Source organism: Bufo bufo, chromosome 1 (genome assembly GCF_905171765.1).
Source record: "Bufo bufo chromosome 1, aBufBuf1.1, whole genome shotgun sequence".
Classification (NCBI taxonomy): domain Eukaryota; kingdom Metazoa; phylum Chordata; class Amphibia; order Anura; family Bufonidae; genus Bufo; species Bufo bufo.
The window spans coordinates 148,500,202-148,522,594 of record NC_053389.1 but is presented as its reverse complement, the minus strand read 5'-3'; the positions used below and the strand labels follow the sequence as shown (position 1 = coordinate 148,522,594).

General features: G+C 44.5%; 1 protein-coding gene across 1 annotated transcript in view; it reads right to left on the bottom strand.

Annotated features, from left to right (window-relative positions):
• Positions 1-4,515: 4,515 nt before the first annotated feature.
• Positions 4,516-22,393, bottom strand: part of DISP3 (dispatched RND transporter family member 3) — a 144,479-nt gene continuing 126,601 nt past the window's right edge. Inside the window, exons 15-21 of the mRNA XM_040430370.1 lie at positions 20,693-20,865; positions 17,119-17,245; positions 15,858-16,003; positions 14,037-14,196; positions 12,196-12,309; positions 7,931-8,097; positions 4,516-5,857 (exon numbers count right to left, since the gene is read on the bottom strand). Coding sequence (XP_040286304.1) covers positions 5,495-5,857; positions 7,931-8,097; positions 12,196-12,309; positions 14,037-14,196; positions 15,858-16,003; positions 17,119-17,245; positions 20,693-20,865 — 1,250 coding nt within the window. The 3' untranslated portion in view covers positions 4,516-5,494. The remainder of the gene's footprint in view (positions 5,858-7,930; positions 8,098-12,195; positions 12,310-14,036; positions 14,197-15,857; positions 16,004-17,118; positions 17,246-20,692; positions 20,866-22,393) is intronic.

Sequence of the window (22,393 nt, the reverse complement as noted above, 5' to 3'; positions counted from 1 at the left end):
GGGAGCGAAAGAACCGATCTGGAGGGAAGGATGCAAATTCGATTTTGTATCCGGAGCACACAATTTCGAGGGCCCAGGCGTCGGAGACGTGAGCCAACCAGACGTCCCTGAAAAGGAGGAGCCGGCCCCCCACCCGGGTGGGTGGGGGCGCGCCTTCAGGCAGAGGATTGCTTTGCTGCGGGTGTGCGGGCAGCCTGCGGCTTGCGCCAGGAGGGCTGCGCCCGAAAAAAAACGGCTTCCTATGTTTGTCCTGGGGAGGAGCCGAAGCGGCAGCTGTGGTGGGAGCCCCAGAGGCCCTGCGGGAGGACCGAAAACGAGACGCACCAGGGCGTCCGCGGGGGGCGCCCCTGGCTTGGGGTTGAGGAAGATGGGTGCTTTTACCACCCGTGGCCTCCGAAATAAGTTCGTCTAGGCGGACCCCGAAAAGGCGGGAACCCGCAAACGGTAGCCCCGCCAAGGAACGTTTGGAGGCAGCGTCCGCTTTCCAAACCTTCAGCCAGAGCTCCCTCCTGACGGAAACTGCCAGGGCGGAGGAGCGTGCAATAAGGGCTCCCGCATCAAGGGAGGCCTCACAAACAAAATTCCCGGCCCGAACAATAAGCTGGGCCAAGGAACGCAGGTCCTGGATAGGGACGTCCGAGTCCAACTCTTGTTCCAGCTGCGCACCCCAAGCAGAAATTGCTTTCCCTGCCCAAGCAGAGGCAAAAACCGGTCTGAGAGCAGAACCGGAGGCAGCAAAAATGCCCTTAGAAAGGGTCTCCATGCGACGGTCCTCCGCTGACTGAAGAGAGGACCCGTCGGGAACAGGGATGGCCGTGTTCTTTGACAGCCGGGCCACAGGGGGGTCCACCTTGGGTGGGGAAGACCATGTGGCCACGACATCTGCTGGAAAAGGATAGCAAATGTCCAGCTTCTTGGGGTTGACAAAACGGGCGTCCGGGCGAGCCCAAGCCTTAGACACCACAGAGGAGAAATCAGAGTGGATTGGAAAGACCTTTGAGACCTGCCTGGGTCTGATAAATGAGACGCTAGCTGCGTCCGAGCTAGGGGGATCATCCTGCACCTTAAAGGTGTCACGAATATCAGAGATGAGTTGACCCATCGCTGAGGCTAGCTTGGACGGCAGGGCCGAGTCCATTTCCAAATCTGAAACCGCCAATTCACCTTCAGAGAGCGAATCCTTTGGAGAGGAGAGGCTCGTCTGGGTGCGCACGCGTGGCGGGGAGAGGGAGGCATCCGAGGAGGAGGCTCGCTCTACTCTAATACGCTTCTGAGAGTGCCTAGCTCGGGAGGGGTCACTAAAAGAGAGTGAACCCGCTGCAGCGGCAGAAGCGGTGGACCCGGAGGGCGCGACAGTAAGAGTGGCGTCCTGCGGGGTAGGCGGCCTGTCTATTAGGCGGCCCACGACATGAGTGAGGCTTTCCACGGCCTGGGACAGGGATCTAGCCCAGTCAGGCGGGTCAGAGGCAGCAGGGAGTGACACAGCGGGCGACTGAGGCTGCGGTGGAGCCCGGCATGCAGTACAGTGCGGATCAGACTGCCCCCGGGGAAAGGGTTCCCTACAAGCAGTACAGGCATGGTACCAAGGCTTGGCGGCTGCAGAAGGGTCTGACATGGTGGAACAAAGATGTTGCACTTAAAGTGGGAGACCCCAAGGAAAGAAACGGGGATAACACCCAAGCGACAGTACTGTGGCACGGAGGGGGTTAAAAGTCCTACCAGACCCGGATGATGCAAGCGGCAGCGGTAAGGGGAACAGACTGAGGAGGCTGTGGAGGAGAGGCAGCAGCACCGGCTTCGGATCGCACTGCAGAGAGGATTCCATGCAGCACTGTGCGATGAACCCGGAAGTAGCGGAGCGCATGTAGGAAGCTCCGCCCCCTCTCTGCCGCTCTGAAGCAGAGCCGCGCGCGCGCGGCAAAATGATTTTAACCCCCAAGGATCATGAAGTGCCGGCCTGAAATGGCGCCGTTCACGCCAAGGAAGCGGCCCCCTCCGCGCCTGGATGTGGCAGACGGCTTGCTTTTTTCCTGCAGCCGTCCCCTGAAGGTAGCGTCCCTGCCAAGGACCTGCCCAGATAAACTCCCCTGCCCGATAACGGTCCCGATATATGCCCGGGGGGGGGGGGGGGGGGGAGGGGTGGCGCACGATGTAGCAGTGGCCATGTAGTAACAGTGGCCATGGGAGCCCAGGAGGCCTGTAGCAGCGGTGGGAGGGAGGAAGGGGAGGCTGGAGCAGCCTGTCTCACCATACGCTGTCTTCACCCTCAATCCATCCAGCGGGGTCGCCCCTTCAGCTCCTGGCACCGCAGTGGCAGGAAGCCGGGGGAGGGACTTGGCGTGCGGGCGACCCTGAGCTGGCGGGACGCAGGGGAGCGAGGCTGCCCTGGTCCACCTTGTCTTCTGTGGGGGAGGCGGCAGTGCGGAATTACCGGCACTGGCGCAACTCAACCCCGGGAGAAACAGAGGGGTCTAATGCGCCTCTGTTGTCCCTGTAAGTAGAAAAAAACCGAATTAAAAAAATAAAAAATCATAGGAAAACAACCCTGCATAAGCAGGGGGTGTCTTGCCTCCTTGGACACTAAGCAAAAACTGGTAGTCTCTTCTCCAGGCTGAAGGGTATAGCTGATGGAGGAGGGGCTTACAGCTTTCACTTAGTGTCACGCCTCCTAGGGAGCAGAGCTATACCCATGGTTTCCTGTGTCCCCCAAGGAATATGGGCGAGAAAAAATGTGGTCGCGTGAATAAGCTCTAATATTGTTTCATTCCACCGTCAGTTTTCCTCTGATCCTTCTACTGAGCATTAGACTTGGCTCGATAACCACTGCCAATTGGAACTTGGCACCAGAACTTTTTAAATCAGCCTTCAGTACACAGGTCTTTTCAGGTTTCGCTTTAATTGAACAAATTACAAACTGAAGAGTCTACAGTCTGTTCATTATCAAAACAATATTGGTTTTCCCAGTAAAGATTTAGAGCAGAGCCACGATTGTGCTTTATAAGAAAGAGTCTGGATCATCAGTCAATGTTAGGATGTTATATCCATGCATCTTCTTCATGATTTTTCCAAAAAGTTTCTAGCAAAATGTCCCGCCTGGCCAATCTTTGTTCTTGGCATCCTGTCTTGTCTCCATCAAAGATGTCAAGCCTGGTACTCTATAAATGTGCCAATAGAAAAAAAAGTCCTGAACCATCTGCTTAGAAAATAACCATTGCTCATAAGAAATGTCGTTTTGGGCAATCCACGTAGCAGTATTAGACTCTGGTGAGCATTTGCCCCTAAAATGTAACATTTCCAGTAAGTATAAGCTGTTGGGTCATTGTGGTCATTGTGTTTGGTCTTTATGAGTAATTGCAATTATGTACATATTGTAGATTATAGTGGACACCGTGGCAAAGATTATAGTGTTGGATTATGCCAGCCAGGACTGAAGGCCCTGGTGGTTGCTTTCCCATCTACTTTCTTTCAAGAACCCTTGGGACAATTCTTTACCCTGTTATTTAGCAGGAGTGTAGTTCCTCTGGGGAGGGTAGTCCTGCACAGCTTATTGCCACCCAATAGCAAGGAGTTTGTGAAAAACAAGGGATAGACCCTCTCTGTCCATGGGCCCATAGCTGTATGGTCTGGCTCTATGCTATGTAGACCCTTGGGCAAGCATTTTAACTAAATAATTCACGTGGAAATGCCAAACATATTACATTGAATGAACAATTTCTGATGGGAAAAGGTGTTTCTGGATAATCATATTATGCTAAAATGTTATACAATTTTGTTATATCCTTTGTGTTCAGTCTTTCATCATTTTTGAAATCTCTGATTGCTGACAGAAGGCATACTAACATCAGATAGATGGAGGTCTGACTCTCAGTACCCCCATGATCAGCTGTGCTGTGTCCTCTTGTTTATGGGACATGATGTCATTTATTTTGTGTCAGCTATGCGTGGTGCTACAGTTTACTATAGCATTATCCCATTCAAGTGAATGGGTCAGAGCTATATGTAGCACCACAGCCACTAGAGAACACTCAGCTGATCATCAGGAGTGCTGGGAGTTGGCCCCTCACCAGTCCCACAGAACCCCTTTAACATACAAATGGAAAGTTGAAAGAGGCAGATCAATTCATCAGTAACAACTGTGAAAGCCACAAAGTAGTCGGACTTAAAAAAAATCTGACTAATTGGAATAATAATTTGAACTAGAATGTGCAATAAAATTACGTTTGGTGTATGGGGACTTTAAAAGAAGACTAAACACAAAAAATGCACAAAAAAATTATAAAAATCCCAGCACCTCTTCCCGTAATCGCCTCATTTCCTTTGATTCCATTTAGTATCATATTACAACTAATACTGAGAAATAAATAGAAATATAAGTTTTTATGTGTCCGAAGAGATCGTCCGTGTCCTCCGTGAGGGCAACTGTATTTCTTGTTTAGCTTTATCATTCATTTCTAGGTTTAGTGTTCCTTTAAGAAAAACTGGTGACATGTAATATGACCATTATTACAACTCCCACAGGGCTTGTCACCCAGTCCCTGAATGGTAAATCAACCTAGTTATTGAGGGGAGTCCCAGATCTGGAGTCCCCATATCACTCTATAAAAAGGAAGACTTGCCCTTGAAGGGGAGCTTGTTGGGAATGGTGTCACTCTGGACTTCCTTGAGGTCACCAATGGACAGTCCATTTCCATCTTTACCATAGAAAGGTCTAATAAGTTATTTGAGAATCATCTTATAAGAAACATACCCTTGTGGTAAGTGGTTGGCTCCAAAATCACCTTAAAATGGGTTTGTTTTCTGGACCTTGTGAGCCATTGTTGGGGGGCCATATGTCCAAAATAAGTGGAATTCGGGTACTATATTTATTCGTTATTTTGTTTTATGGGGGAAATGCTCTTTACTCTAACCTACAAACTATCCAAGTCATAGCTGCATTATTTTTGTAAAATGAAGGTATTGTGCAAGAATAATAATACAAAAGTCAATACTTGTAACCATACAATGTAGTAAATTAGCTCTAAGATTTAGTTATGCAGGATTTGTCCATGTTGCTGGGTGTTAGGACCCGGCCATTACAATTATGGATGGAATTTAATAAAATAATCCCTTCCAGAGGGTGGAAAAGTCCACACTGGGTGAATTCAAAATAGCATTTGGGACATGTGTTGAACTGGAAAGATTTCTATTTGAGTACCATTGATGACGAATAAAATCTTTTTCTAGACCTTTCGTAGTAAATAAGGCCACAAATGCTGAATCTGCATTAAAAAAAAATCTTCATGGAGGGCCAGACCATGTTCTTGCCCCCAGGTTCTGCATTGCAGTGACTCCATGTCTGCTGTTGTATGCATCATCTAAGTAAAGAAAGAAGAAAACATAAAAATAAAGTGCTTCTGTAGTAAAAGAAAACACACAGTGTGTTGCTGCTTCTGTTTGCACTTTAGAATACTTGCCCAAAAAATTTGTACAAAACATTTCTATAAAAAGGTTTGCCCTATGGAGGGGTCCCATTGAGAATTGGGATAGTTAACCCTGTTTTGAGCAAGATGATGTAAACAAGGACACTCCCAACTGAGCAAAGAATGACCACCAGAGTTGCTTTAAGGAAAGAAGTTCTGGTCCTGACGAAGGTACTAGGCGCCATGACAGCCAGTAGGGCCGTGCTCACAGCTAAAGTGTACACTATGGAGATGCCAGTGTTTAAAGCCACAATCTTTCCAAACTTGGCAAAAGGGGCGATAATGCAAAAGAAGAGAGGAATGGTGGCTATGACAGTTGTAATCGCACTGGACACGATGGCTACACCAACGTGGCGGACGGCTTCTGTCACTCTCCATTGACGACATGCCAACTGATCCTAAAAAGGGAAACATGAAAGACAGACAGTGAATTCCTCATGGCTTTGTTAGGGAGTATGAAAAAAGCCAGGGGGTTAAGTATGGGGGTCATGTATCAATAAGGTGAAAAAAGTCAAAAAATTAGGCTACTTTCACATTCGCGTTTGGTGCGGATCCGTCATGGATCTGCACAGACAGATCAGCACCGGTAATACAACCGCATGCATCCGTTCAGAATGGATCCGTTTGTATTATCTGCCAAAACGGATCCGTCTTGAACAACATTGAAAGTCAATGGGGGACGGATCCGTTTTCTATTGTGCCAGATTGTGTCAGTGAAACGGATCCGTCCCCATTGACTTACATTGTGTGTCTGGACCGTTTGCCTCTGCATCATCAGGCGCCAGAGCGGAATGGAGGCGGAACGGAGGCAAACTGATGCACTCTGAGCGGATCCTTATCCATTGAGAATGTATTAGGGCTAAACTGATCCGTTTTGGACCGCTTGTGAGAGCCCTGAACGGATCTCACAAACGGAAACGAAAAGGCCAGTTTGAAAGTAGCCCTAACAGTGTGTTTTAAACTGCCATGTCACAAAATGTGTTACAAAATGCAAATTCTGTCATAAAAGTGTAATGACATAAACATATGCAGGGCAAGATAGCAGCAGCTTTACTGGAAGGGGGGGGGGGGGGGGGTCTTAAAACTGCCTGCAAATGACTGAGCTTACGAATATTCCTGCTGAACCGTTTACAGGCTATCACACGTGACCAGTGAATAAATTAGACATCACTCGGGTACATGTAATGCCTTGTTTTGAATTTCTGGACACTAATGACTTGTAATGCTGTGATGGACATAACAATCCTGACCCATTTACGGTAAATGACAGAAATGTAAATTTCCTGAACACTTGGTATAATGCAGCGAGACCAGCTCACACTGAGGCTTTGATCTGCTTAGTCTGAAGCTGCAGCGTGGCAGGCAGGCTGTGAAATATCAGAATAAAAAGGATTTTTAGAGATTGGCTGGAGGTCTTTTAGTATATATAAAGCAAAATAATGGGGTTTGTGATACAAGTTCTCTTTGAATGGCTAATGAATAATCAATGTATGTGGACATTGTTTAATGGATACCATTTAACAAAAATTTTCATGAAGTCTGTTTTTCCTTTCTATGAAAGTGCAGGAGCAATCTAAAATTATACTCCCCGATAAGTACATGCTATATCATGTTTTTCTGCCTAACATATGATGACAAGTAATTTCAGATGTTTATACATCTATGGTTATCTGAAGTGCCTGTAACATGTAACATGTGACATGTTCTAATCTAAGTAAATGAAACATTACTTCCTCTATATACAGTAATCCAGGATATCCTATAGGATTTTGGAGCATCTTGATTCCAAGCACATATGAAGCATACAGTAACTAGAAGGGTCATCATCACCATATTATTGACATTTTACACAGATTACAGTGGGGCTTGATCGAACTGGGGCAGAGCTTGACCCCATCACGGTTCCTATTCTAATCATCCAAGCAGTAAATCAGCTAGAAAATAACATCTAACTGATCTATGGTAGAAATGTTTAGGTATGAACTATTCCCATTATGTCATCTATAGAGGTAATTTAGTCTTCTATACAATAATAGTATTATTTGGTTGGTTACGTTACCAGCACTTCTCATAATGGGTCATTAATTTCCCCAGAGTTTAGAAGTATCCCATGACAGTTGTTGGCAGGAAGATCTACCTTGACATTAAGAGGACTCTCTTTAAATTTGGTAGATCCATCTAAACATACATATGTTCTCAATGAGAGGGAATTAAACCAATGTAAGCTTTCTCTAGCAGCAGCTTATCTCCCTCACATCACCCATGATAAAATCCATCAAGACGGACCTTTCTTTCTCCTCAATCTTACAGAGTAAGGGCAACCCCATACATACAGATAGTCAACCAGTCCTACCAAAATTGAAGGTTCAGCCAACTTTTATTGCATTTGTGCACTTTAAGAGGAACTGGGCCAAAAATGTGTGTTCAACTACATATGCCATAAATACATTGTGGCTAAAGATTGTGCTTACTTCCATGAGATGAAGAGGAAGATTTTCTCCTGCCAGAAGATATCCTTCCACCAAATGGACACAATAGTCCACCGAAGAGCCAACAAGTATTGATAGAGAAATGGCCTCCACGGCGCCCATCTCCCATCCCAGCCAGTACATTATTGTCACCACTAGACACACAACACCTACAACATAAAAGAAGAGAAGATCTGGTTACTCCTTTGCTTGTTTGCTGTACATGTTGTACAATGGTCCATTGGCATGCAAAGGCTCTCCCTGTTCTCTTCTCCCTATCCTTTCTCCTCGGCTTTAAATCTTGGGTATTTTACACTTGGTGTCTTCTGTGATGAGTCACGATTGTTCCAGATAATCAGCCTATGTAAAGGTGTCAAAGATCACCCGATGAATGGGCAAAACACTCATTCCTCAGATGAAACAATCTTTTATCTGGACAACTAAATCATAATTTCTAGGCAGCAGATTGTGCTGCGTAAACAGTACTCTGCAGCCCAGAAACAAATGTCTATGGGGATGAGCAATGGCAGTAGTACAGTAGAGGGGATTGCTGCATGTAAATGCAGTGATTCACTTCTACTGATTAGCAGGCAGTTGTCGGGAAGGAACGCCAACAATCGCCTGCTTCATTGGGCTGTGTAAACCAGCCTTTAAGATAGGAATGTTCATATGACAGCTCACTGCAACCTAACTCCCCCTCTGGGCATTCTCATTCATTTCTTTAAAGGACACCCCTAGGAGAGCACAACTATGAGGTTGAAATGTCCACAAAACAACCCACATGCACATCATGAGCTAGAGACAGCACAAAAAATAAAAAAGGTAAAGTAACAGGGGAGCCTGTGGCACTACTCAACAATTAATGATGAACATGCAACATTATGCTATAAACGACAAATTCAATTTTACTTCACCTGTATATTACCGGTTATAAAACTGTTTTATGATTCCCTCCTTCCCCTTTTTCATCTCGTACCTGTTTGCAGCCAAAAGAGCAGTACCAATACTCCTAATGAATATGATGCTGCGCTCCAGTGACTGCTAAACAGACCTGATGCAACACAACTCCTCATTGTATCCGCAGATCATCAGGTTGTAATAGACCATGAAACATTGACTGTACAAGAAAAAGGTGCAGTAATGGAATGGAAGTACAACAGTGGCTGGACGTACGAGGTTTATTATAGACAATGGCTGAACGTGCGAGATTTATTATAGGCAATGGCTGAACGTGCAAGGTTTATTATAGACAATGGCCGAACGTGCGAGGTTTATTATAGACAATGGCTGGACGTGCAAGGTTTATTGTAGACAATGGCTGGACGTGTAAGGCAGTGGCGTACCTACCATATAGGCAGACCACGCAGCTGCTATGGGGCCGGTGAGGAAGAGGGGCCCGCAGTGGAGGAGAGGCCCCGCCCCCTAATTGCTCCTGTTTATCTTTCTAAAGCTAAAGGACCTTTGATGATGTCATCACAGGTCCTGTAAGGGAACTGCACAGTGTAAAGTGTAGTTCCTAGGTTTGAAAATTACATCTGCCAGGACCTGTGATGACATCATCACAGGTCCTTCAACCCCTAACAGCAAGTATTAGACATTCACAATCAGCTCTGCATTGATCCATACAGACTGGAATGGAGTGGTAAGAGGAGGTCCTCCACTTCTTGTCATTTACCCGCCCCCCCCCCCCCATGCCCTGTTTTTACTGATTGCTCATGTATAATACTTCAGACAGGTACAGTGACCACTACCTCATGTACCTCCCACACAGTGACCATAATGCATAACTGACCACATATTTCTATAAACAATGCATCTACAGTATTATACCTTGTATGCCTCACATCTATATATATATATATATATATATATATATATATATATACACACACACACACACACACACACTGCATATATTAAACAGTATTATAGATGCAATATGTACAGATATATAATATATATTGCAGTGGACTGATATGTGAGGTACATGGTATAATATATGCAGTGTGTATAGATATATTGTATATACAGCAATGTACTAATATGTTAGGTACGAGGTATAATAGATGGTGTGTACAGGTATATTGTATATACAGTATTAGATTGATATGTGAGGTACGAGCTGTAATTTATACCTCATACCTCACATATCAGTACACTGCTATATTTACTATATACCTGTACACACTGCATCTATTATACCTAGTACCTCACATATCAGTACACTGCTATATATACAATATATCTGTACACACTGCATCTATTATACCTCGTACCTCACATATTACACTACTGTATATACTATATATCTGTACAGACTGCATATAATATACCCTGTACTACACATATCAATACACTGCTGTATATACTATATACCTGTACACACTGCATATATTATACCACGTTCCTCACATATCAGTACACTGCTGTATACACTATACATCTGTACACACTGCATCTATTATACCTCTTTTGTGTGCCAGGCCTGTTTTGTAATCCCAATACTGCCCTGATGGCATAAATTATAAAACGCAGCAGCAAACATAGTTCATAGAACAAAGAGAGAGGCCTGGAATGGGTAGTGGGAGGGGCTATAAAAGGGGAATGGGGGCCCAATTTAGATTATTGCTAGGGGGCCCAGTGATTTCTATGTACGCCCCTGGTGCAAGGTTTATTGTAGACAATGGCTGGACGTGTGAGGTTTATTATAGACAATGGCTGAACGTGCAAGGTTTATTGTAGACAATGGCTGGACGTATAAGGTTTATTGTAGACAATGGCTGGACGTGCGAGGTTTATTATAGACAATGGCTGGACGTGCAAGGTTTATTGTAGACAATGGCTGAACGTGAGAGGTTTATTGTAGACATTGGCTGGACATACAAGGTTTATTGTAGACAATGGCTGGACGTGAAAGGTTTATTGTAGACAATGGCTGAACGTGCGAGGTTTATTATAGACAATGGCTAAACGTGCAAGGTTTATTATAGACATTGGCTGGACGTATGAGGTTTATTATAGACATTGGCTGTAAGTACGAGGTTTATTATAGACAATGGCTGGACGTGCGAGGTTTATTATAGACAATGACTGGACGTACGAGGTTTATTATAGACATTGGCTGGACGTGCGAGGTTTATTGTAGACAATGGCTGGACGTGCAAGGTTTATTGTAGACAATGGCTGGACGTGCAAGGTTTATTGTAGACAATGGTTGGACGTGCAAGGTTTATTATAGACAATGGCTGAACGTGCGAGGTTTATTATAGACAATGGCTGGACGTGCAAGGTTTATTATAGACAATGGCTGGACATGCAAGGTTTATTATAGACAATGGCTAGACATGCAAGGTTTATTATAGACAATGGCTGGACGTGCAAGGTTTATTGTAGACAATGGCTGGACGTGCAAGGTTTATTGTAGACAATGGCTGGACGTATAAGGTTTATTGTAGACAATGGCTGGACGTATAAGGTTTATTGTAGACAATGGCTGGAGGTATAAGGTTTATTATAGACAATGGCTGAACGTAAGAGGTTTATTGTAGACATTGGCTGGACGTACAAGGTTTATTGTAGACAATGGCTGGACGTACAAGGTTTATTGTAGACAATGGCTGGACGTGAAAGGTTTATTGTAGACAATGGCTGGACGTGCGAGGTTTATTATAGACAATGGCTGGACGTGCGAGGTTTATTATAGACATTGGCTGGACGTGCAAGGTTTATTATAGACAATGGCTAAACGTGCAAGGTTTATTATAGACATTGGCTGGACGTATGAGGTTTATTATAGACATTGGCTGTAAGTACGAGGTTTATTATAGACAATGGCTGGACGTGCAAGGTTTATTATAGACAATGACTGGACGTACAAGGTTTATTATAGACATTGGCTGGACGTGCAAGGTTTATTGTAGACAATGGCTGGACGTGCAAGGTTTATTGTAGACAATGGCTGGACGTGCAAGGTTTATTGTAGACAATGGCTGGACGTATAAGGTTTATTGTAGACAATGGCTGAACGTGCGAGGTTTATTGTAGACATTGGCTGGACGTACAAGGTTTATTGTAGACAATGGCTGGACGTGCAAGGTTTATTGTAGACAATGGCTGGACATGCAAGGTTTATTGTAGACAATGGCTGGACGTGCAAGGATTAGAGAGTGACTGGGTACAACAAGATTTATCATAGACAATGGCTGGGTACAACAAGGTTTATTATAAATAATGCAGGTAAACCACATAATAGAAATCACAGCTCATACCTAATATTGTAAGCAGCACTGGGATGAGGAGCAGGACATGCGTAGTGAAGATAGCCACAGCAATCACACAGATGGCTAGGGACAGGATGAGACCGTACAAGGCGCTCTGTACCCCTGGAAGATGGAACAGGATTAAACACTGTTTAAGTGGAAACAGTCAGTAGTGACCAGACACTTCCTTACAAGTTAAGTTGAGTTCCTATAATCTAGTGGAGCCGTTAGTTTCTGTGTCCCTTGTATCCCCCTGGTGTAAAGCCTAGTGGAAGCTCACAGCAGATTATGAACAAGCAGAGGATGCAGAGAGATTTCTCATCTTTGGAGTTTATGCAGTGTGCTGTCAGTCCACTGCATAAAGTGTTAAAGATGTGTAGGATATATATCGGATTGTGTATTTCCTTTCTATAGGCTACAAAGGGATTAACCAGCCTTAGTTACAACTACTAGGTGGGGCTGCTAGAACTTCTCCATAGTATTGAGCGACAGCAGTCAGAGAAAGAACAGAAGCAGCCCTGGGGAGATTATGTTCAAGAGACAGAGCATTACACCAGCCTCTAAGGAAGCAATTGAGACTACATTGGAGTATACCCACCATTTAGAAGAGGCGTGTGTTAAAAAGTCTGTGGAGATAACCTACATAAAGCTTCTAGACTCCATAGGAACTCTGGCATACTTTGGTTTGGAGACAAATAAGCCATCTGCTAAGTAACTACCGGTATACCATATAGTTGGGTACTTGTAGAGCTGCATCTTGAGGAGAATAGAGATTGGGAGAAATACACAAAAAGGGAGAGAGACATACTGTATGTATTGCATCCCGGTGGCTGAATGGAGAGTGAGAGAGAAGAGTTCCTGGAAGACTGACTGATAACATCCAGGCCTGTCAACTACCTTTTGCCACTTCTACAATTTTAAGAACTGTGAAAATGGCATCACACTTAAGATCTGTCGGTTCTTGCATGATAAAGTCAGCATCTTCTGTACTGGAACATTATGGCTAGTAAAGACCTACTGTTTGTTGCAGAAATTGGCCTTACAATTGCCTGAACCAACAGCTGCGTTGCCCCAATGTTGCACCTGCCACACTGCTGCTTTCTCAAGGAACCCCTGCCTTGCACCCCAAAATCCACCAACACCAAGGGCACCCCAACCACCATCAAGGTGTAGCTGAGGGAACCAGGGTGCGCCCTCCTATCACTGCATGGCCCAGGCCCACTGTGAGAACTACTACCGCTATGCGCAAAACAACTACCACTCTTGGGCTGGCTGTAGACTAATTCTAGAGTCAAAACTGGGCCTTTCACTAGTACTGGTTACCATCACTCAACTTGCACAATCTCTTATAGGTAGTTTTTGTGGGTGTCTAGGCTTTTGTAGGCTTCCCTCCTAGGTGCACCGTGTGTACCTTGACTGCTTAGTTTGGGTCTAACTCCTGGCACCCCTGCTGATCAGCTGAATGAAGGAGCTTCAATGGTCCAATTGTCATGTCTGCTCCTTGTACTGCACCTCAGTCCCATTCAATGACTGAGCAGCTGCAATACCAGGCACAGCCACAACAGTATGTACAGCGCTGTGCCTGAGTAAATAATGAAGAGGACAGAAAGCCTCCCAACCCCTACATTAGCTGTTTGTGGAAGTGCTGGGAGTCAAGCCAAACCAAGCAGATATTGAAGGCCTATCCTGAGAATTGTCCCAGAAAACCTTTTTAAGCATGTAATTTCTGGTAGAACCTGCTCACTTTTCCTTTTACACTGTGAGATAATAGGGTAGTGGTCCCTATCCTAGTGTAACATATCACAGTAATGGTAAATATTCTATATGGGAGGTAATGAGGCACCACTTGCCTATAATCTCCATGAAGATCTGCTTCCAGTGCTCGCATGTCTGGAATCCATGTTTCAGTGCCGAGTCTGCGGGGAGGTGCAGTAGCTGCTGTTGCAGGAATGATTCCCATTTCAAGTAATCTTTATATGTCTGAAAGGAGGATTTACCCTTGTAGGTTGTCTGCATGGAAAAATGGATATTGCATTAGGAAGATGTCATGTTCTCATCTGGAGCTTGATATAGGTAGATATAGAGGTATATAGTCAGCACACTCAGGGCTGCGCTGTACTCTGCCTGGGATCCTGCGGATTCTCATGAAATCATAATAGAGAGATGAATAAGGCAAAAGCACAGGCAGTTCTGGGTCGACTCTGGGGATGCAGTCAATCTGCCTGTCAACTTAAAGGGGAAAGTAATGATGTTCCTAATAGAAGCCGGGAATGAAGCATGGACAGACATGCAGAGCAGTTCACAAGCCACATACAAAGCTACAGTCTGTCAGCTTCCCAGTTATTTTTCAGTTATCTTTGTTTCTGGGAAAGCTGAATGACGAGATTTTTTTTCTTTATTGATGACCTATCCTCTGGAGGATAGGTCAGCAGTACATGATCAGAGTGGGTCAGACACCTGGGACCCCCGCTGATCAGCTGTTTGAGAAGATAGTGGCACTCACAATAGCACCATGGCCTTCTCCAGCTTAGTCTAGGCCATGTGAAATCACGTTTATAAGTCACGGCACAGCTCAGCCCCATTGAAGTGAATGGGGCTAAGCTGCCATACCAAGCACAGCTGCTATACAATGTAGGGCGCTGTACTGGGTGAGCAAAGAGAAGGCTGTGGTGCTACTGAAAGTGCCACTGCTTTCTCAAACAGCTGATCATTGGAGGTCCTGGGAGTCAGACCCCACCGATCAGATACTGTTGACCTATCCAAAGGATAGGTCATTGGTAACAAACTCTCAGAAAACTCCTTTAATATGGTTGACACCGTTAACACCTTAAGGCCTTATGCACATGACCGTGTGCTGACCTTGCCTATGCTGGGGCCACAATTTGCTGTCCGCAATGCATGGGCGCCAACCGTGTGGCCACAGACCCATTAATTTGAATGGTGTCTGCGAACCACATCTGACGGTCCGCACAGCAAAGAAGTAGGGCATGCACTACTTTTTTGCGGTGTGGAGGCACGGACAGAAAACCCACAGATGCACTAGAGGGCTTCCAATCCGCGCCTCCATTCTGTACGGCACCATATCTTCCGGATTGCAGACCCATTCAGCTGTTTGCGGGACGCAATACGGGCCGTGTGCATGAGGCCTAAATTGAATTCATGAAAAATATGGGACTCTATAGCAAAGATCAAAATTCCCTATTATGGGACATGGTTCGCCATCCTGAAGAGAAGTTCTGCTTAAGGTCCCATTAACCAGTAGTAAAGGGGATGGGACCAACCACTCTCCATGGGCCCAATAGCAGCCACATGGTCTGCCTTTATGGTATGTACATTTTGCCAACTGGGCCATCATCCAGCTTTACAAGACTCCTGAATGTTGAATCTGACTGATATTGTAGCCACAAAAAAATCAAGTGATTACCACCAATGCTTGTTAGGGTACACATAGCAGTCATATTGGTTGTCACCCACATTTCTAAAATATTACCCAGAATTCAATGAGTATAATAGTAAAAGAATTCCAACAGCCAAAAGTATGGAAAGTTCCATAAGACCAACATCTGCATGGCTGGAGACTTCAGATGGAAGTTGACTGGCAAAGTGGAAAACTTCTGACATTTACTGCCTAGTCTGCAGTGCAAACCCATAATAATATATCTTGTCCTTACAGATTCAAATGCCATGGAGATCCACTGAACCTTCCCATCTTTCACACCCACAGCCCCATGGGAGAGCTGGCCAGGGAGAAGGTTTGGCTCAGGGATGTTCTTGCATTCAGGATGCAACATCTGAAGAAAGGAGGATATACTGTAACCTGGGGAGACAAATTATTTGGGGATACAAACATGAAATAACTGGCTTCACATGAGAAGGTTTGCAGAATGCTATTTGGTCTGCTTATTGCTAAATGTATTGAAAGGCCAATCATATCATGGGTTTCGGTCTATCCTAACAAATATGGGGGGATGGCACGATTCTACCACAGACAATGCACCAATCAGCTCTGTTGGCCCCTATGGTCTGGCCTCCAATATATAGGGTAGAAATATGATGGAAATAAGGAAACATATCTAACACAAGGCTGTATATTCAATATAAGAAATGGCATACAAACCCTGTCTGCCATACTGGTCCCAAATTATCACACCTGGCTAACCCTGGACCGCTAAAATCATATTATGGTATAGCCTGTCCATCTCTAGTAATAACTTTAAATGATAAATAGACAACCTGTAGACAGTCCTTAGTTGTCCCCAAATACGGCATAGAATAGAATGGCAGGCCGTCCAACACTAAACCCCAATGGAATAGCAAGGAAAGTCTGTCTGACTCCCTACATGAAGAAGAATGGTTAGCCTAGGTTGGACCCTAGGTCTATATAGTCATACAGTATAATAGAATGGCAAGCCCACTGTCCGTTTTAGTCATATTATGCAGTGGCATGGTAAACGTGACTGATGGAGGCCCCCAATAATTATGCTAAATGGTAGCACGGTAAGCATGTGCCACCCCCTATTGTTATAAAATGTAATAAGAATCAGATTATTGTAATTCAGGACCTGGACCCCTATAGTCATATCATAGAGTACCAGAGCAAGCTGTCACAGCAACGGACTTCATATAATGGGATATGATGTAAAGCCTCAGGTCACTAAAGAGAAGTAAGGTGCCTGCTTAGCCCCTGGTATCCTACAGTAATACTGCAGAGTAGCTACCCGTATAATGCCATGAAGTATGGCAAGTGTATCTAGTCCTCTATAATGCACTATAAGAACATGCCAAGCCTGTGCCATCCATGCCCCCTTAGGGACTAGGTAAAAAGTGGTTAGAATCTGACCATTCACACCATGGACATCTCTCCACCGAAACTAAGCATTGAAACTGTCTGATACAGATACCCAATATGTAATGTAAAACTAGTGCACTCACCTGACGGGAGACACTGCGCTCCACCTGGCTTCACCAGGTCTTTGTTACCGGCTATTACTTTGCACAGTCGGCACAAATTACCGATTTCTTTAAAGAGGTCAAACTTGTCATCGTAGATCACCCTGCCCTTTCAGAAAATGACAAGAACAAGGGAGTAAAAAGATTCAGACAGGTAATAACAGAAAATGATGCTTAAAAGGTGAAAAGCATGCTAAATCATTAGACGATGACCGGCTCAGACTTCGCCAATTGCCAAACTGAAGGGAACATGAAGCTTCATCGGTAACTGCTGAAGATTTTCAGTCTCAGACATCTTTTCATTTTTACTGTAAAATAAGAGGCACTGGCAACTGATGTGGGGCTCATTATAGGAGGCGTGAAACAAAACAGCTTTCTCTGCTTGTGATTCTGTTATAGTGGCTACTTACAGCCACCACTAGGGGGAGCTCACTGCATATACAGCAGTTGTATAAATCAAAATGCAATTAGCTAGTGCAGGTTTATCAGATCAAATAATCAGAGCTCCCTGTGCAGATATAGTAAGAAATTATTCAGCACAGAATTCAGCATAGATAGGCTCTTCATAAAGGTGTAATGCATTTGGCTGATCTTACAGCAGGATCTATTTGGAGTTTGCAAAGGGCCCTATCATTTCTGAGTATGACTCTGCTCTAAGGGGTTTGGGCACCCTGCAGCTGTAGTTCTGATATGTCACCATGACCACTGCAACCACTCATAGGCTGCAGCAGTCACCTGCCCCCTTGCATCACTGCTGTACCCCTGACTTGGGGGTATCTGCAATTGTTAATGTTTTGCCATGTTATATAGGCCATGTTATGTACACCAGCAATGATGTGGTATAGTTAGCAGGAACAGGGTTAACCACCCTGTTCCTCCTTTCCTTGTAGGAGTTGGCTGGTACTGCTTCTTGTCAGGAAGGGGAGTTATAGTGAGACTACTGTGGAGGAAGGAAGCACAGTTAAGAGCTCCTACTCCAAGGGTCTTAGGGACCATCAAGTGATTCAATGAGACAACTATTCCAGAGAGACTGCAATAGCACCAAGATAACTAATAAGCTACTGCATGATATAGACAGCAGAGTGACCAGCAAGCTGCAGCTTTACAGACCCTGCTGCAGGTGAGGGAACAAGGTTATGACACTCATCACCTATAGCATCCAGGCCAGACCAACTCCAATCCTGCATTATACAGTGGATACCTAAATCCACAAGTGCCAGCTTTCAGCTGTTAGCCAAAAGTGAAAGAGAATTATCAGCAAGATAGCATAGTGTATATAAGGTGCATTATTGCCACTTATCCACCCACCATACCTCCTCATCTGGGGATAAACACTGCATTTTATACCAACTATTGCTAGATGTACTAAAAGTTATATTTTGCACTAAAGAGAGCCCTTTATAGTTCTACTTCTGTCCTGATTCTTCAAACTACCTTTTTCATTGCACCAATCCCCAGGGAACAACAGCCTGAGAGTACACCATGACACAACATCTCATCAGGGCTCATTACCATCCTCTTCTTACCACTACCATCCTCTGCATGGCTTCTCAGGGGCTCTCTGCATCATGACAACTGGTTACATTATGCAAGGGGGGTAGGTCACTGCTGCAGCCTGTGATTGGTTGCAGCAGTCATGTGTCCCCCTATCAATGGAGCGGCAGAGACTGAACCCAGCGGTGGGAACCAGATAAGTATGATCACCACTGCGGGTTGGACACTCTGAGAGGTCTATGTTAGTATTGGATTATCCTTTTAATGTCCTCTTTGCCTTGTCTGTGAGTTTTTGTGGTGAGTCTTCTCTTATCAGGTTTGTAGTTGTGACATATTCTATGCATTCTGTTATAATGGATTTGATGGTGCTCCATGGGATGTTCCAACTTTAGGATGTTTTTTATAACCTAACCCTGATCTATACTTTTGCAGAATGTTGTTTCTGACCTGTTAGGAGAGCTCCTTGGTCTTCATGTTTCTTGCTTGGTAGTGATTCAGAGGCCTTTTAGGACAGGTGTATTTCTACTCACATTATGTGACAGATCATGTTCACACAGGTGGACCTTGTTCAACTAATTATGTGACTTCTGAAGGTAATTGGTTGAACCAGACCTACCTTAGGGGTTAATTGCAAAGGGGGTCAATACATTCATTCCACGGTAAGGATACGGCCACAAAGAGTTTTTTGGATAAGGTTTTGAGGCAGATCTGCCTGCTGGATTTTCAACCAAAGCCAGAAGTGGATCCACCAGGAAAGAAAAGTATAAATCCTTCCTTTATATTTCCATTTCCGTTTTAACCCACTTCTGACATTTGCTCAAAATCTGCCTCAAAACTTCGCCCAAAAAAATCTGTGTGGCCATACTCTAACAATGTGGACTATTTTGTCAGGTCCATTACAAAAACTCTAAATTATCTAAATACATGTTAATTTTAAGTTTGTAATGAAACTAAACAAGAAAAACATGAGCAGGGTGAATATTTTCACAAAGCACTGTCGTTTCTAGACTGTTAAAGCTAGTGACATCTTTATGACCCCAACAAACACATCAAGACATTGTAGTCACTCCTTTTCCCTCAACAGACATCATTAGGTAGACACCCAAGCTCCACCCCTATAATGGTAGAGGCTAGTGTAATGTCATGTGATGACTGGAGTTCTCCTTTAAAGGGAACCTGTCATCAACGTTATGCTACCCATACTAACAGCAGTATAAAGTAGAGACAGGTGAGTTGATTTCAGCGGTCTCTCATTTAAAAGTCAAAAGTAAGTGGTTGCCGAGAACCAACATCACAATTGTTGCAGACTGGACCTGGAAAAGAGTCACGGCCACCTGAGAAGAGTCATGGTTATTCATAATCTCCTGCTCTCCCTGCCCACCTGCTGATGACTGACAGTCTTCTACCTAGTTCTCTCCCTTTCTCTCTAGGAGAGAACTGCCAATCGTCAGCAGATGGGTGAGAGAGCAGGAGATTATGAATAACCAGGACTCTTCTCAGCAACCACTTACTTTCAGCTCATGAGTGATACACCTCTGAAATCAGCATTTCTATCACTATGTTATGCTGCCCTCAGTGAGGTCAGCATAACGTTGATGACAGGTTTCCTTTTAAAGAGGTTTTCTAGTCATACTGATTTTTAAGCAAGAACCTGCAGCCTGCCTCCTGAAATAGATAATTCATACTTACCTGCTCCTCACCGCTCCAGCTCAATTCACTGCCTCTGCTGTCTCCATCTTCCAGCCCCCTACTGTTTACATCCAGCAGTTCATGGGCATGGTCCAGCCAATGATTGGCTTCGGTAGTGATGTGGCCACAAGCAGCATATCACCGCTAAAGCCAGTCATTGGCTGGTGTGGCGCATGTGACCATGCCCATGGTCAACCAGATGTAAACAGTGTGGGGACCACTTCTATTTAAGGGGCAGGGTGGGTAACTTGCTTAAAAATCAATATTGCCAGAAAATCCCATTAAAAGGAGTGTCAAACCACATATGATTCCAAGGATAAACACATCTGCCTCTGCTGCATATAGGTCTGAGGTACATTTTAAAGTCTCCTACCAGTTCACCCAGCACATGATTATCTGGGACTCTAGTCCGATTTACTCCTTGAATTCCAAAGACAACAAACACCATGGCCCCGGTGTCCACAAGGGGACGGACTGCAGGTTTTCCACAGGCTATGTTCAAGCAAGGATTGAAGTTTAATGTTGGAGACAATTTCTTTGGAGCACCTGAAACAACAGAAAAGGTAGAGTTTTGTACAAATATCCACCCGCAAACAAATTTTTGTATCTAAATAGGTCATAAAGTTTGTCTTGACCTATTAATATATCTTTATTGTGGTCAGAGCTCTACATCCACTGCATAGATCTAGAGTAAAAGAATAAACATCTGGGTGTATTCATCCACCAGTGGGGGAGCCTAGAAGCGTACTTGTAAGAAGGTCATTTCAAACTATTACAGGCTACAGCCCACACTTCTTACCCCTTAAAACATGTGATGTGTATTTGCCTTTAAGAGAAATGTTTATTCTTGTAATATGATACCATGTTATGGTTAAACTGCATGTTGTTGTACCCCATATAATCAATGAACCTGTTGGCCAGCACACCGTAGCATGTGGCGGTATCACCAGAATGAGTTAGTGTAGTTGGCACTTGGAATGAGTTTTCATGGATGCCAGCTTGCACGATAAGTAGGTGTCAGTCAGTGGGGTCATTGTACAGTGGGTTCTTCAAGCCTTTCTGTAATTGAATTATACAGCTTTAGGTGGACCTATGGGCATCAGCCCACCAAGAAAATTCTCTGTAGGGGCTATGGCCCCTGCCCTCTAGTGTCAATCATAATTTTATCATTTGACGCACAAATAAATTAGTGCAGCACAAAATACCAACCCAGAAGCTGTCCCTCTGTGGTGGCCATCAATAGCTGCCAAGTTCTCTCCTCCTCCAATTGTTTCTAATATGGATATGGAGCAGGAGGCTTAGTAGGTGAGATGTGGGCCACGACACCAAGCCAGCCCTACCTTCAGCATGCTGGATGGACTTTCTCTATTACTGACCTCCATAGTTCCACCGCTAGTATGTACCAGGCCAGCAGCAGTGAGGAGGGCTCGGACATGGGTGGACTACCCATAGTCCCTACAGGGAAATTTCTCGGTGGGCTGATGCCCAGGGGGACCACCCGAACCCTCCTCTTGGCCACCAGCCAGGTACATGAAGATCTGATGATCTCAGCATTCATTTTTTTTTAAATAAATGTTATTAAAGATTCAAAAAGTACAATTCAATAAAAACAGCAATATTATTATATTCTTTTCCCCCTATTAAACCTTACTCCCCCTATTTCCACTCAGACAACACACCCCCTTGCGATGTGTCTCCCGCCCCCTGGTCAATAAATGTGTAGAAGGGGGGGGGGGGGGGATAGTAAGGAAATAAAGGCAGATAGTACCTTAAAAGTTCCATTCTCCCCAAATTTTAATCCATTTTTCCTCAGTATTTCTATGTTTGTAGAGAATATTTTCATATTGCTTAATCTTATTAACAAGACTTATCCATGTAGTAATACTTGGAATATTTCGAGAAAACCAATCACGAGTAATCAGAAGTCTTCCCAAGAACGTTATTTTGATCAAAAGAATCCTTTTATATTTTGGGCATCCCACCTTGGAGAGGTCACTCAATATCCAGCATTCCGCTGTAAATGGGATCTCGACTTTCAATTCCCGGGTAATAAAATTATATATTGCACCCCAAT